The 14,376-nt window shown below is 30.4% G+C and overlaps 1 protein-coding gene and 1 pseudogene across 4 annotated transcripts; both read left to right on the top strand.

Moving 5' to 3' along the window:
- The first annotated feature begins 4,130 nt into the window (after nucleotides 1-4,130).
- LOC111297907 (alpha/beta-Hydrolases superfamily protein) lies at nucleotides 4,131-10,094 on the top strand. 4 transcript variants are annotated; one of them, XM_089741300.1, is made up of 14 exons: nucleotides 4,131-4,180; nucleotides 4,265-4,510; nucleotides 4,819-4,920; nucleotides 5,008-5,081; nucleotides 5,163-5,234; nucleotides 5,330-5,358; nucleotides 5,507-5,557; nucleotides 6,034-6,078; nucleotides 6,815-6,874; nucleotides 6,978-7,060; nucleotides 7,449-7,596; nucleotides 7,834-7,884; nucleotides 8,618-8,722; nucleotides 9,552-10,094. In XM_089741300.1, the coding sequence occupies exons 2-14, from the start codon at nucleotides 4,452-4,454 to the stop codon at nucleotides 9,696-9,698; spliced, it is 1,026 nt and encodes a 341-aa protein (XP_089597426.1). In that variant the 5' UTR covers nucleotides 4,131-4,180; nucleotides 4,265-4,451; the 3' UTR covers nucleotides 9,699-10,094. The 4 variants fall into 4 exon arrangements, with proteins under 4 accessions (XP_089597426.1, XP_089597425.1, XP_089597427.1 ...); XM_089741299.1 differs by having other exon boundaries at nucleotides 4,137-4,510; XM_089741301.1 differs by having other exon boundaries at nucleotides 4,142-4,378.
- A 1,780-nt stretch (nucleotides 10,095-11,874) lies between these two features.
- LOC111296611 (transcription repressor OFP6 pseudogene) lies at nucleotides 11,875-13,133 on the top strand (annotated as a pseudogene).
- Nucleotides 13,134-14,376: the final 1,243 nt, after the last annotated feature.

Genomic DNA, 14,376 nt, shown 5'->3' on the forward strand with positions numbered 1-14,376 from the left:
GCATGAAGGCAACTCCGTTTTTCTATCTCCTAAATTCAACATTTTATCTTAAAATTCAAACTCAAAGATTTTATATTGTAATATTAAGGAATTTACTTATTATATTTAAGAGAAACTTTGTTTACTTCAATGAATGAGGTGCAAGAAGAAAATTCCTTTTCATTATTATAAATGTGCTTTGAATTTCAATTGTCCATGAAGAAGAAAAATATATATATAAGGTAAGCACTTGAAATTTCATGATCTTCTAAGTAAACCGGTCAAGTTTGGCCTGGCTTGGTAAGCCTTTTAAAAGTTCTATCCACGGTTCGATTTGATCCGTCAATTTTAAAATTTTAAAATTTTTTTAAAATTATTAAATTATTATTTTAAAATTTTTATTAAAAATTTAATATGTTAGACCGAGCCAAGTTTCCAACCATTGGACAGAAATTACAATCTGTATTTGCATTGTAAGCATTTGACTGGTTAAAAATGACCTTATCAACATTGAAATTTAATATGTACATTAGCAATTTCCACGATCCTTCATGAATCTTGACAGGCTTTCTTCTGGATGAAGGTTGGCTTCTTTGAATAAATTTCATGACTTTTTTATTACAATTAATACGTAAGATGTAACTGATGATGTTAACATTTGTTTATTATAAAACCAAATCGAGTCGTTTTGGTAGGTCAACTCTTTTCTCATAAGAGTTGGTTTAATATAAAACATGCCTTATAGTTTTGGTTGGAGTAGTTTAACTTGAATGCTTGGACTCTTCCCCTAGTTTCCTTTATGCATAATCCATATGTCAACCATCGATAATATTGATGGACCTTTAAAGCATATTTGGGTTCATAATTTTTAAGAACAATATAGGAATGATACATGAACCCTAAATTCCAAATTAATATAAAATTATAACCCTTTATCACATATACATGTTTTTTTTTTCTTTTGTTGTTTGTTTGATAATAAAAAAATATTTTTTTATTAAATGATTGATATTAATAAACAGTTATATGATTTTTTGATAAAACATTAAATATTAATTTCAATAATTATAATTTAAATTTTAACGATCTTAAATAAAAAATAAATATAAAAAAATTTTATATTTTACTCTTCGTGTTGGTTGGACCATATGAAATTAAAGGGTAGTCTTCAAAAGAAGTATTAAGTTCTGAAATGGGTCCAAGAGCTCATTTTAAATCATAGTTGGTTGGGTTAGCCACGAAAATAGATGGGAAGGTTAGTGACTAGGGCACATGGATGGGCTTTAGCCTTTGGAATTGGCCTAAAAAATTAGTTGTTGCATTTAATTTATGAAATTGAAAAACTATTCCATCTCGTTTATTTGAACTCGACGTTAATCGAATTGAAAATCTAATATATATTTATATATATATAATATAATAATATACATAAATAAATTTATCACGTGAGCTTTTACGTGGATAATTTTATTAAATAACACACAAAATAATTTTTTAAAATAATAAGATAATTTCATTTAATTACAAATTAAATAATTTTAAATTTATCTAAATATCATAATTATTTAAATTATAATTAAAAATCAAATCAATTTAAAGATATATTTTTTAAAACTAAAAATACAAAATATGGATTTTATTTTTTTAATAAATAATTTTGGTTGTTTATCAAATAATTATATTTAAAAATTTAATTAATTATAAAAATTATTCAAACATATTTAAAAATTACAAAGATTTAGTTTATCTAAATATTTTAATAATCTTTTTATTTTGATTTAAAAAATTATCTTTTAGAAAATTACACATGACTTTATAAATTTAAGCAACTTTATATAAGATTTTAAAAATTCAAAAAATTTTCATTTTAAATTTTTAAATAATAAGACCATTAAAATAATTATATCTATTTAAACTCTAATTAATAATTTTATATTTCAAATAAACGTAAAAAATTTAATATTATTTTTATCACTTATTATATCCATTTTAAAATTTTAAAAATTAATTTAAAAATTATCTATTTAATCTTAATTGACACTAATTAATTCTTCTATAAATTTAAGACTACAAATGTAATGTGTTATACATCAATATTTTTATTTTTCAATAACTTTTTTTCAAAGTATATTTAATTACTATTGTAATTAATTTTTTTTGTTTATAATATTTTTTCAAGATATATTTTATTGTTATTACAATTTCATTCTTATGAAAAAAATTATTTTTTTCAATTTTTTTTCTTTTTTCACATATTTTCTAACATTTTTCATATTTTGCATAATAATTTAGTCAAGATTACTAAAGTGAAAATATGTTAATATATTTTTGTTATTTAATTTATCATTCAATAATATATATTTTATTTTTTTAAGAAAAGCATAATTTATTTTTATTTGATATAATCATATAGGTGTATCAATATAATTTTTTAAAAAAATCAAAAGGAAAGACAATTTTTTTTTCATGCTGTTTTTAGAAAGTTCATTTTTTAATTACAAATTAATATATATATATATATATATAAATTTTATATATGTTATGAGTTTTAATGATTTGAATATAATTTTGAAAAAAAAATTAATTGATATATATAATTTTGAAAATAAATTAATTTGTATATATATACATATTCATATTAAATAAGTAAAATTATTTTGTATCTCACAAAGGTTATAATCTAGTAATATATAAGAAATTATTCAAATTTGAAATATTTTAAATTTAAAATTATTTGAATTTAAGTAAATTAAAATTTAAAATGATCCAAATTCAAAAATAACTCTTATCTAAACTTATTCATTTATCACTTTTATTTTTAATTAAAAAAGTTAAAGTAATGATATATATTTATATATAAAAGAATAATTAAACAATTCTAAACTCCATCTATTGGGTTAACAAATAGACATTCGATCATTATTAATTTTTTGAGAAAAAAAAAAGCAAGTATTTTTTTTATTTAATGTGGATCATGCTCAGAAAAGTGATGCCAAAGAATATTATCAGTGTCACCTTATTAAATTCGTCTATAAAATTAAAATTATGAATATATCTAATAGTGTCGGACAAACACAATTTCGAGAACATGAGCAGATCATGTGAAAGATTTGGCAATTGGCATCGCATCTCCCAAAACCCAAACCCGGTTTAAGTGAGAATAGGTTATAATCATAATTACCATTATTACTTTGCTCCAAAAGGTATTAGCTAGGGTATTAGTCAAAGTTTATTTTTTAATAATTATGAAAAATCTATCTATTTGGACTCTGTTGCTGTTAAACTAAAGCTTTTCAAATTTCTAACAAATTACAATTTGTATTTGAAAAATTAAGAAATTGGCCATAAAATGCATTTTGTTTTCATCTTAGGACATTCATCTATAATTTTTTTTATCATAATATTATAATTATCTAATTATAATAAATTTATTTAAAGATTTACTATTCAATTTTACAAAAAATTTTAATAAAATTTATAAAATTTTAAATTATAATTAATTAATTATACTAATTGTAGATAATATGTTATTTAAAAAAAAAAAACCTAGGTCGTGATTAGATTTGCTCATGGATTAGGTGACTTGTCAAATTTAAAATTTCATTCAAAATTTTAAAGGGTTTAATATGAATATTAAATTAATTAAATATATTTAAATAAATAAATGAGATCCGATAAAAAAAAATTAAAATTAGATTTCACAATTTAAAGCTTGAATTCAACTTAAAAATTAAAAAATATGTTTTATCATAATAAGATAAAACTCAATTGTTTTATTTTTTTATAAACATATTTTTATTATAATGAGATAAAATTCATTTACTTTATTTTTTATAATAAATAAGACTCGTTTGCTTTATTATTTAGAATATGATAAAATTTATTTTTTCATACAAAATAATAATATAATTTTAAGTTGTATTCAATAAAATTAAATTAAATTCAAATTTAAGTAATTTATAAATTTAATTAAAATTAATTAAATTAATAATATATTTTTTTTAATTTTAAATACTAATTCTTTGAACGAATTTAAATTTTATTATTGTATATAAAAACGAATTTTTTTTTAAAAAAAAGACCCGATAAATTGAATCAAATTAAACCTAAACTCACTTAAAAATACTAAAATATCGTATCAGACCCGATCCAAACCCGTCGCATCTCGGTCTGGCCAATGAGCAGGTCTAGTGACTGGCCGGTGATCACCCTCATCCATTGGGTACTCCTTAATCCGTCTCCCAAGACCCATTGGGTCTTATTACAAATCGCTTTCATGTTTCAGGTTTTCAACCCCACATTCCGCCTAATCAACCGGTGACAGGACATGCTGCTGGATCAGTGAGCTCCATAACCCCTACCCTTATTCAGGCCCCTCTCGGGGTAACCTTGCTTACAGGTTAGTGATTACAGCACAAAAAACAGAAACAGGTGGATGTACAATAATAAATCTATAAAGGGAGTGAAACAAAATGCTAGCTCGCATTGTTTCTCTAACAAGCAGACCAGTTCCTTTTTTTCGCTCCTTCAGGTACAGGTATTTTCAATTATTCATTTGATGATAACATACAGCTATCCAGACGTCTTACCTTTGTTAACTGTTTTGGATTGGATAGCTTGTTCTGGTCTTTTTTGTTTTCCTGCAACAGTTTTTGGTAGCTTTGCATTAGCTTTATAAGACAGTTGATCCATGAAACTATAGGCTTGGTTGTCTCAGTTTCTAAGTACTTATAAGTGTTATGAGAAATGGGTAAAGCCCAGTTGTTGACAATGTTTCACTATGAGTCATTTTTAAGGTAACCCAATTCTTTCATTTTGACGAAATTTTATACGTTTCAGGACAACTGATAAATCAAATTGCACAACTAGAGAAATGGGTTTTGAAGATTTGCATTCAGATGTTAAAAAATGTGTGCATCTTCGGTTGTGCAATGTTTCGGGGTAGGGCATGCTTATAATGGTTGTTTTTTAAGGGGTTTCATGTTAATGCTTGTTTTATTGATGTTTTTGGACATCTTTACTGGGCAGTTGTATGACTGAGATACTGGAAATTCATGCTGATCATCCTTCATTTCATGTGGTGTTTGTTCCTGGAAATCCTGGTTTGTTAATGTCTTTGATGTAATATTTTGCTGTTAGTTGAATTGTGAGAATTAAGACTCAAGCTTCGGTGGTCATCACAGGTATTATTACCTTTTACAAGGAATTCGTGGAATCATTGTTTGAGTTGCTCGGAGGAACTGCATCTGTATCAGGCAAAAGAATGAGAACCTTTTTTTGAAGAAATTCTCATTGTTGATTATTTGCCCCAATATTGTCGTTAACAATTGCTTTCCCGTGGTTCTTGCAGCTGTTGGGTCTGCAGGTCAGACAGAAAAGGTAGCTACAATACCTTTTTAATTGCTTGCATGTATACATACACACACACACACACATATATATATATCATACAATTAATTTTTGTAATCTATGTGCCTCTACATATATAATTTTCTAGTTGTTTCTTTCTTCTCTACCCTCTGTGCAGAACTGGGATCATGGGAACTTGTATTCTTTGCAAGAACAAATTGATCACAAGGTAACCTTCTAATTATTTATTTGGCTTTTATCAAAATTGATAGATTGGAAGAATTTCGATGAGTCTCTTTCAAAATGGTCAATTATTCTCATTCGGTAATTTTAATGTCCTCAGAGGTGAATGTATATAATACATTTTGATTTATCATGTTTATGGAGCCGTTTGAAACATTCTTAACAAACCTACCTGAGTTGGAAGACTGAACTTAATAAGGGAAAACTTGAGGACTCGAGTTTTGTGTTTTAGTCCCTTGAAATCAAATCAAGTGTTCTCAGTGGTTCACTGAACTTCTTTTTCTTATTGAATGTTAATTGGATTGTATTGGCTCTGTCAACTGTAAAACATGGTATATCCTTTGTGCCAAGTCATACCTTTCTAGATGATTAACTTTAGTTTAGAGTTATGATCAAATCCATTTTAATTTACCAGTTCATTACACAAGGTTGTAACCTTTGCTTTAATTTTTACTTTTGCAGATTGAGTTCATCAGAGTGCAAAATATTGAAGTCCCTTTAGTTCTAGTAAGAATTTTTTCTTCCCATCTGTTGTTTCTTCTTCCTGCTCACGCAAAAAACAGTTTCTTCCTCCTAGAATATAACCTCTTGAAATGTTTTGCTTTCAGAAAAGAGAAGCATAGAATGCATGTCTGTATCTGTGCAATACCTTTTGGCTTGCATTTTTCAGTCTAACATTTTAAAAAATGCAGCATTTTTGTCAATAAGTGCATGAAAGAAATGGTATTTTGCTAATGTAATTAGCTGAGGAGTGGTTTTAATATATTTTGATGGTTTTAATATATTTTGATGGTTTTATTTGAGATAAAAAAATGAGGAAGCAGGATGTTGACAATTTTCATTTTGAACTTTGCTAATTGTTAGCGTTTCTTATTTGTACGTTTAGAGGTTCAGACACCATCATGTTTTACAATTGAAATTCCATTACGCATGTTTCTGAGTTTTCCTTCATACCGTGTTTCTTCTTCATGGTGGCACTGCTTAAAATTAATCAAAGTTATTCTTAATGCCTGCAGGGTCTGATGATATTTCCAATTTGAACTAAATTAGTAGCATTTTTATTGTTTTCTGTTAAGAAGACAGCTGTTCCCCTTTCATCTCTACTAGTGAACAGTATTTTTCACTACTTTGGCTTAGAAAAGCACTAAAATTTCATAAAATGATATATTCCAAATTTGTGGCAGTTGATTTTTTATTTCTAAAATTAAACTAATGGTAATTGATGTCTAAATTTTCCATGAAGGTAGGGCACTCTATCGGTTCATATATATCACTTGAAATGCTAAGGAGGCTTCCAAAGAAGGTGAAATCACTATTTTCAACTGATTTATTCAACATACCTCTTACCTTTCCAGCTGTGCTACCAGAAGAATTTGTTTCCTGAATTCTTTGTCTGGTTTTTTTAGGCGGAATATTGCATTGGACTTTACCCATTTTTAGCCTTAAATCTGCAATCAAAGAAACAGTCTACCATTGTGAAGATTGCGATGTAAGGCTCTTCTGTATCATTAGTAACATTACTTTCTTACTCTACATAGTTTCTGTGAGTAATTCAGTACTTTATCATGATGAATAGTTTCTGTGAGTAACATTTCAGTACACTATTATGATGAATGCTAATTTCCAGTGTTCTTCCTTCACTCCACTCTTGCTCTATTTGTTGCACTTTCTCTACATCTTCGGTTGCCTTCTTGCACGGCATGTTTAAATTTCTTTTCCCACTATATTTGATGGTTATTCTCTCTTGGATGGTTGGACCTAATTATTATTCAGTTGCATCTGTTGGAGCTTATGTCCATCAATTTGCTTGCTTTTGTCATTCAACCATTCATGGATGGGGATTTAGAGAAGCAATAGAATTAATTTGTGACTTTCAGGTCCAGAGTACTGTCCACTACGCTTAGTTTTCTTGTAGCATCATTGGGCTTGTTACCCAGACAGGTTTTGAGGTTAATTTTCAAACTTTCTTTTGGAAAGTCATGGTCTAATACTGCCCTTGAAGCTGCTTGCTCTCACTTAGCACAGGTGAAGTCCTGTTAAAATACAGTTCGTTCAAATTATAAGCAATATATTTTTCCTTTTGCAGGTCTGTTTGCATCCTGTGTAAAAATTGCCCTAGAGGACTTTCTAATTGTCTTCTGGCATATTATCGTGCACACACACATACATATATATATTCTCATGACTAATATTAAAAGCATAGTGCATGTTTAATATTGAAGACATTAACCTTTGTCTCATATTTTATTTATTTGCATGCAGTATCATACTATGCGCAATATGCTATTTATGGCCATGACAGAGTTCAGAAAGGTATACTCATGCTGACAACAGGAAATCAGTGCTGTAAGATAGTAAAAGTCTATAAAAATTGATTATAACAACAGAACTATCCTCTATGAAAACATTTCATAACGATACATTGGATTTTTTATTGCTAAGACATATCATGTTCTTGATCAAGTGCTCTTTTTGTCATTGTATCCGTGCAACCTTCCTCCTAGGGAGTCACCTTCACTGATTTTGTCATCCTTTTCTTGTAGAACCTTCAAATTTTCAAAACTTTTGACTCACAATAATGTAGAAGTAATTTTCCTCATCCTGCAAAACCATAATAAAGCCTTTTATGAATTGTGCTAATGCTGGTCCATTTGGGTTTCTCTAGTTGTTGATAACCTTTTTCCAACTTGGTTTGTTTGCTTTTGGTGCACTTCTATACAGTAATAATAGCATATGGATACCGAGGTTGACTGCACATTTTATGATAATTGATCTGCCTTTTGAATAAGTTTTCAGCTAATAAATCCTGATGCTTCTTGTTTTGATAACCTTGGGTTAGAAATTTTTAGTTTCAAAACAAAGACTGCAGCTTTCCTGGTTTCCCACTCCATTTTGTGGCATTATGATTTCCTTTGTTTTCTTGGTTCAATTCCTACTGCATCTATCACTTAATCCATCCTGCTGAAAATATAGGGCAGTGTTACTCAACTATAAACTTACATTAGCAATGTTGTGGTAGCTACTTACTTTAATCCTTTTCTTATAGCTTTCAGAAACACCGGATTGGGAATTTATGACAGAAAACCAGGATAAAATTACATTCTTGTATGGCATTGATGATCACTGGGGTCCATTACAAATGTTCGAAGAGGTAAAAACAATGGACTATCTCTCTTAAGTCCTCTATTTTGGTTTGGGAGCACCAAAACCCTCTATTGCTAGAAGGGCATAAAAGTCATTTCTGAATTATTGTAGCTCCTCAGGGCTTGTGTTTGCGTGAGAGATATGTAGGTAATGATATAGTTGCTAGTTCTTTTTTTATTATTATTTTTATAATTTTAAGGGGAGGGGCAATTTAACCATAACACTCAATTGGTTTTTATGAGGTTGGGAATGCAATTCAATAATGTTGATGATAATGGGTCACAGTGATGATAGTCATTAATTTTCTCAAAGAATAATGGCAAATCTTATATCATCATCATTACAATCATGTCTCATTATCACCTCTTCGTTACGCTTGTTAAAATATTGGAAAACAATCAACTGGTTGGGTTGCTAGATTAATAACGAAGAAAAAAAAAAGAGAGACACTAAGTAGGCCTGCTATTGAATATAAGTTCCTTATCAATTAGATATGCCTTGCAGTAAAATTCCTGATAGAATAGAATGACGTATGATATGTGGCTGATCCTGTATACGTCGGAAAAACCAACTTGTTGCTTAGAAATGTTGCACCTATACTGATGTAAAGATGGTCCATCTGATAAAGGGAAATAATGTGGAACGAAAGGGGGCAAGTAAAGAGTGTAGTTATCGCACTGGCCATCAAGATCATGGTGTTTCTACTTTTGATATTGAGCTTTTCCTGTTTTCCATCAAAATATTTTCCTCTTAACAGTTTTGCCACCTTTACTTGGCATTGTTTACCTTTGGGTGCCAGGGCACATCTTTAATTCAGTATATATATTTTTTTTCAGATCTCTAAGCAGGCCTCAGGCATTGCTCTATCAATTGAAAGGGAGGGCCACACTCATAGTTTTTGTTGTACAGAGGCTGGCTCAGTATGGGTTGCTCACCATGTTGCTAGCTTGATAAAGAACAAATTAGCAAATTCATGTCGGTAAGATCAGACTTACTACCTTCTAGGTTTGGATTGCGGTGCAGTGGTTGAGCATTATTGACTGCAGCAAACCGGATGACCGATAAATGATATTAAAGAATCATGTTCAACTTGCAATGGGATTTGAAATAACTCTAATACTTTTAACTAAAATGTAATGCTGCTTCATTTTATGTGTTAATCACCTAATAAACATTGTAGTTATAGCAGCATTGGTTCCAACTTTCATAGAGAAACTTGTGTATGCATATGCTATATATGTGAACCTAGTGCTCCATTTTATAAAGATGCTGTCATCTATGATCTAGGTGTGCTGTAAACTTGTAATCCTAGAATACAAACAATATAGAAGACAAAAAATTGAATTGTTATATGCTAATTTTATCAAATTTCGACTCTATCCAGTGAGCTTGAGCCCATGGCTTGTTGGCTTCTGAGTTAGGTCAGAGCTTATTAGACGGTTTGCTGTACCTAGCGTAGAGGTACTTCTGCTCAAACTTGTCTAAATTCAATTACATTCGTCAGACTTATCCATATGGGAAATGATTAAGTTGAACATTTTGTAAGTTTTTTGTTTTTTCTTATATTTGGAAAATTACATCTGAATACCATAGACTTGGGGTGTCTGATTTGCATGTGATATGGGTAGATTAGGATAAGTTGAAGAGCTGGGTACCATAGCCTTTTATTATCCCTACTGCTATGCAGTCTTTAAGCTTAGTTTTTAACATTGTGGTTCCAACTTGTTAGTAAATGAGATCAGCAACAAGCTGGGTTGCTGCCTGAAGTAGAATCATTTCACTGATAGTATTACCAAATTTTTAACAGAAAAAAACCAAATATTGGCAGCAGAATCACAAGATTACTTGTGGTTGCTGAGCAGCTTGTTTGGTATTAGTTACACCTGACAATTTAAAATAGGTGACATCACATTAAAATAATATAAATAAAAAATAAAAATAAAAATTTAAAATTTCTTAAAATATCATTAATAGGTTTAATAAAATAATAAAAAATATATTTTATGTTTTTGTGCTGGCATAATTTGTAATATATAATTGTTATCTAAAATAATTTGAATATATAAATTATCAATATTTTATATTTGGATATACAAATTATCCGATCTAGTATTAACTTTGTATTTTGCCTCGTGAACCTGGATATGCGGACCAGCCCCCTGTACCCCACCAAACCTCTGCATGATCCACACCGTGATCCTTTTGTAGAAGCCCATCATAATGGAAAAATGTAAAGACTTGAGAATAGAGAATGGAGAATGGAGAATGATAATGCAATAATATTGAACGTGAATGTTAAAAGTATCATCAACTTGTTATGAAGCCCTCTGATTCTCCATTCTGGCCCCACCCAGCCATGAACACTTCCACAGGACCCCTATCTTCGTCCCCCATCTCCCATCATTTTCTCCTTGATTTGGATGCTTATGCTCACTCACCAGATGTGGCTGCCATACTGCCATTAGAAGCAATGAACTGTTCTAAATGTGTGGATGGCTTTTGGCTCTTTGATTGAGCAAAGCATAAGGTCTCGAATTTTTTTCCCTCATTTTCCTCAAGTAAAATTTTCTTACTTTTTACACCATAACTGAACACAAGAAAATGAAATCCTTGATTTTCATTTTTTTCCTCATATTTTTCTTGAACCAAACTGGTTTACTTTACAGAATTTATTTAGGTACCACCGACTTTCCTAGTATAGTTATTTTAATTTTTTATGGTATTTAATAATTTTTAATTCACAACATCAAATTGTGTATATAGAAAAGGAAATGTTAACTGGTGTTCGGTGGGATTGATTAATATGATATTTAAGAAAAAAATGTAATTAATGTATTATTTTTTAAATATTATGAAACCAGTGTATTAAATGCAATATTTTTCTTAAATAACAATTTAATTATCCTTAATTATTATTTATGAACACCAATTAATCACACCAAATTAAAAAAAAAATTGACCCTTGATGTATCAATCTTCCAAATCAATACAATAACAATACGTTTCCCATAAAAAAACAAAAACATTAAACAATAAATCGGTCTTTTCTTGAATGACACGGTACCCTATCTTGTTGAAGTTGGAAAATCCCCAACATCTCAATCAACTCTTCATATTAAGAACTTCCATTTTTCTAATAAAAACCATTTAATGATCCAAATGCTTGCAAAAACCTCTTTTTTAATCACTCAAATTGGACCGTTGTGATCAAGTTGTCATATAACTGAAAGTCACAATGCAGTTACTGTATCACCCATGGACCCTCCTTGCTTTCAAGCAGTATTTATAGGCAACTCCTCCATACTCAGGTGCTTCAACCCAGCTCAAAGCCCCCAACAGTCTGTTCTTCACCTCTTTTTTTAATTTTGTCTCTTGAAATCTTAAGCAAAACTCTAAAAACTTCTCATTTTCTTGGTTTTAATTTCACTCTGTTGCAAAAGTAGCTGTTTAAAAAATGTCAAGCAACCGGAAAAAGCTGGTCCTTAACACAGTTTCAGTCAGCTTAGGCTGCAGCAGCTGCAAGAAACCGAAGCTAAGCAGTTTTTTCAACCCGAAGCCGAAACCAAAACCTAAATACCACTCTTACAAGACCCATTCTCTTTGCAATTACTCTTCTTCAAGCTCCTCCAAGAAAACAACCAATCATTCTTTCTTCGATTACGAAACCGCCACCTCTTTTTCTCCGAGCACAGACAATCCTCGGTACTGGGACATGGACACCGACACAGACCAAGACTCCAAGTCTTCAATGGCAACAGTACGAGGGTTCGGACGTATCGGGGGAGAGAGCCTGGCTGTGGAGAAAGACTCTGATGACCCTTACTTGGATTTCAGGCACTCCATGTTGCAAATGATATTGGAGAAAGAGATATATTCGAAAGATGATTTAAGGGAGCTTCTCAACTGTTTCCTGCAGCTGAATTCGCCTTATCACCATGGAATTATTGTTAGAGCTTTCACGGAGATCTGGAACGGAGTGTTCTCTGTCAAGCCTGGTGGTGGTGCTTCCCCGAAGCTGCATTTTGGGTTCAGGTCTCATGACTTCTAGGTGCTGCTGCTGTCACGCATTTTCTTTGGGGTTTAGCTTCAAGTACGGTCCAATGGCTTTAATAAAATACTAGTAAATTCTGACAAATGTTTATAAACAAGGTGGTATTTAAGGAAATATTTTCTTGTTTAATGCAATAGTAAATTGTTTCACGCATTAAAGGAAAATATTTCTTTAAATAAATCTTTTTAAGAAGTGTGTTCATGGTACTCCATAGCTAATCTTCAGTAAAAGTCTTGTAAAAGGCTCAGCAAAATTTGGTATATCGGTCTTTGTGTAAGCATATGGTAGTGTAGAAGTTACTCTTTTGAACTTTGGCAATGGTTGTGGCAAAATTAATAGAAATAAGCCGTATCATCTTTTTGTTTCATTTTCTTTCCGTTTTGGCTATTCACAAAGTTATACCAGTTGACAAGTTTACCCCACAAAAGGGTTTTTTCGCTGTAAGGTTAAAGTTGAGGTATGGTTGCATAAATAAATGTTGAGAAACGTTTAAATAATGGTGAATTTGTTGGATTTGATCTTGGAGATCATGGTGGATGATTGGGGATTTGACTTGAGGTGATTTCAGATATATTATTTGACATGTTAATTTGCAAAGAAACTATGATCAATTATAAAAATTAGCCCAAGTAAACAGAAAAGATTGCTGGTGGGTCATCGGAGAAGAGATCATTGTCACCTTTTGCCCTCTTTGGAAAAATATGTGGCAAGTTTTTAGTGGTAAAGTACGTAGGGCAGCTTGTAGAAGAGCCAAGGCAAATGGGTTGATGGTGGCCTGATACGTTGTTTGTTCCTCAAAATCATGGCCCCATTTTGTATATGCGGCCTTGGTCTTGGGTGGGAAAAGATGGGCATTGGGATTTGAACAGTAAATATTAAAGAAGATTGTCGTTTTGTAAGTGGTGAAAAGAAAATGCGGCTTTAATGTAATAAGAAGTGGAGGAGTAATTTTTATGACAGGCTTTCTACATTTCCGAAACAGTAACCCCTGGTTATCATTAAAGTTGCCACTTGATTTTTATGCATGTGGGTTTCCCTCCCTCTCTCTCACATTGACAGCTTGCACCAACTTCAATTTCTCCAAGATATTTCTAGGTCAATTCAAGATTTTGGTTTACGGTAGATGATGGATTTGAAGCAGATCTTACTTGTATACTTTTATCTTTGACGACCTGAAAAGCAGAAATCGGGATTTGATCCCAAGCCTTCAGGAAGCCATTTGTTTATATATGTATGTTTACATACTTATCTTTATGCAATTAAAATATAATATTATAATTTTTTTTATCTTCATATTGAGACATTTCATGCGTAATAAAATCTTAAACAGTAGATTCTTTGAGATTAGAAAAATCAAATTTGAGAATTATTAACCAGAAGGCCATGAATATTGTTGTTTTTATATTTTATCTTATCATCAGCCTCTGGTAAACATAATTACCAGTTATTCATGATCAAGTTCAAATTCATAATATACTCTTGAAGTCATTAAGATTCAACCAAACTAATTGTAGCTAGCTACGTCATGAAGGAGTTTCCACGTTCAAATATTTAATAATCAAAATTAACAAAAATTTCAATCAATTTCCATAACTGGTAATTATCTTTGA

Source organism: Durio zibethinus, chromosome 12 (genome assembly GCF_047325235.1).
Source record: "Durio zibethinus cultivar Kanyao isolate XHJ-2024 chromosome 12, ASM4732523v1, whole genome shotgun sequence".
In the NCBI taxonomy this organism is placed as follows: domain Eukaryota; kingdom Viridiplantae; phylum Streptophyta; class Magnoliopsida; order Malvales; family Malvaceae; genus Durio; species Durio zibethinus.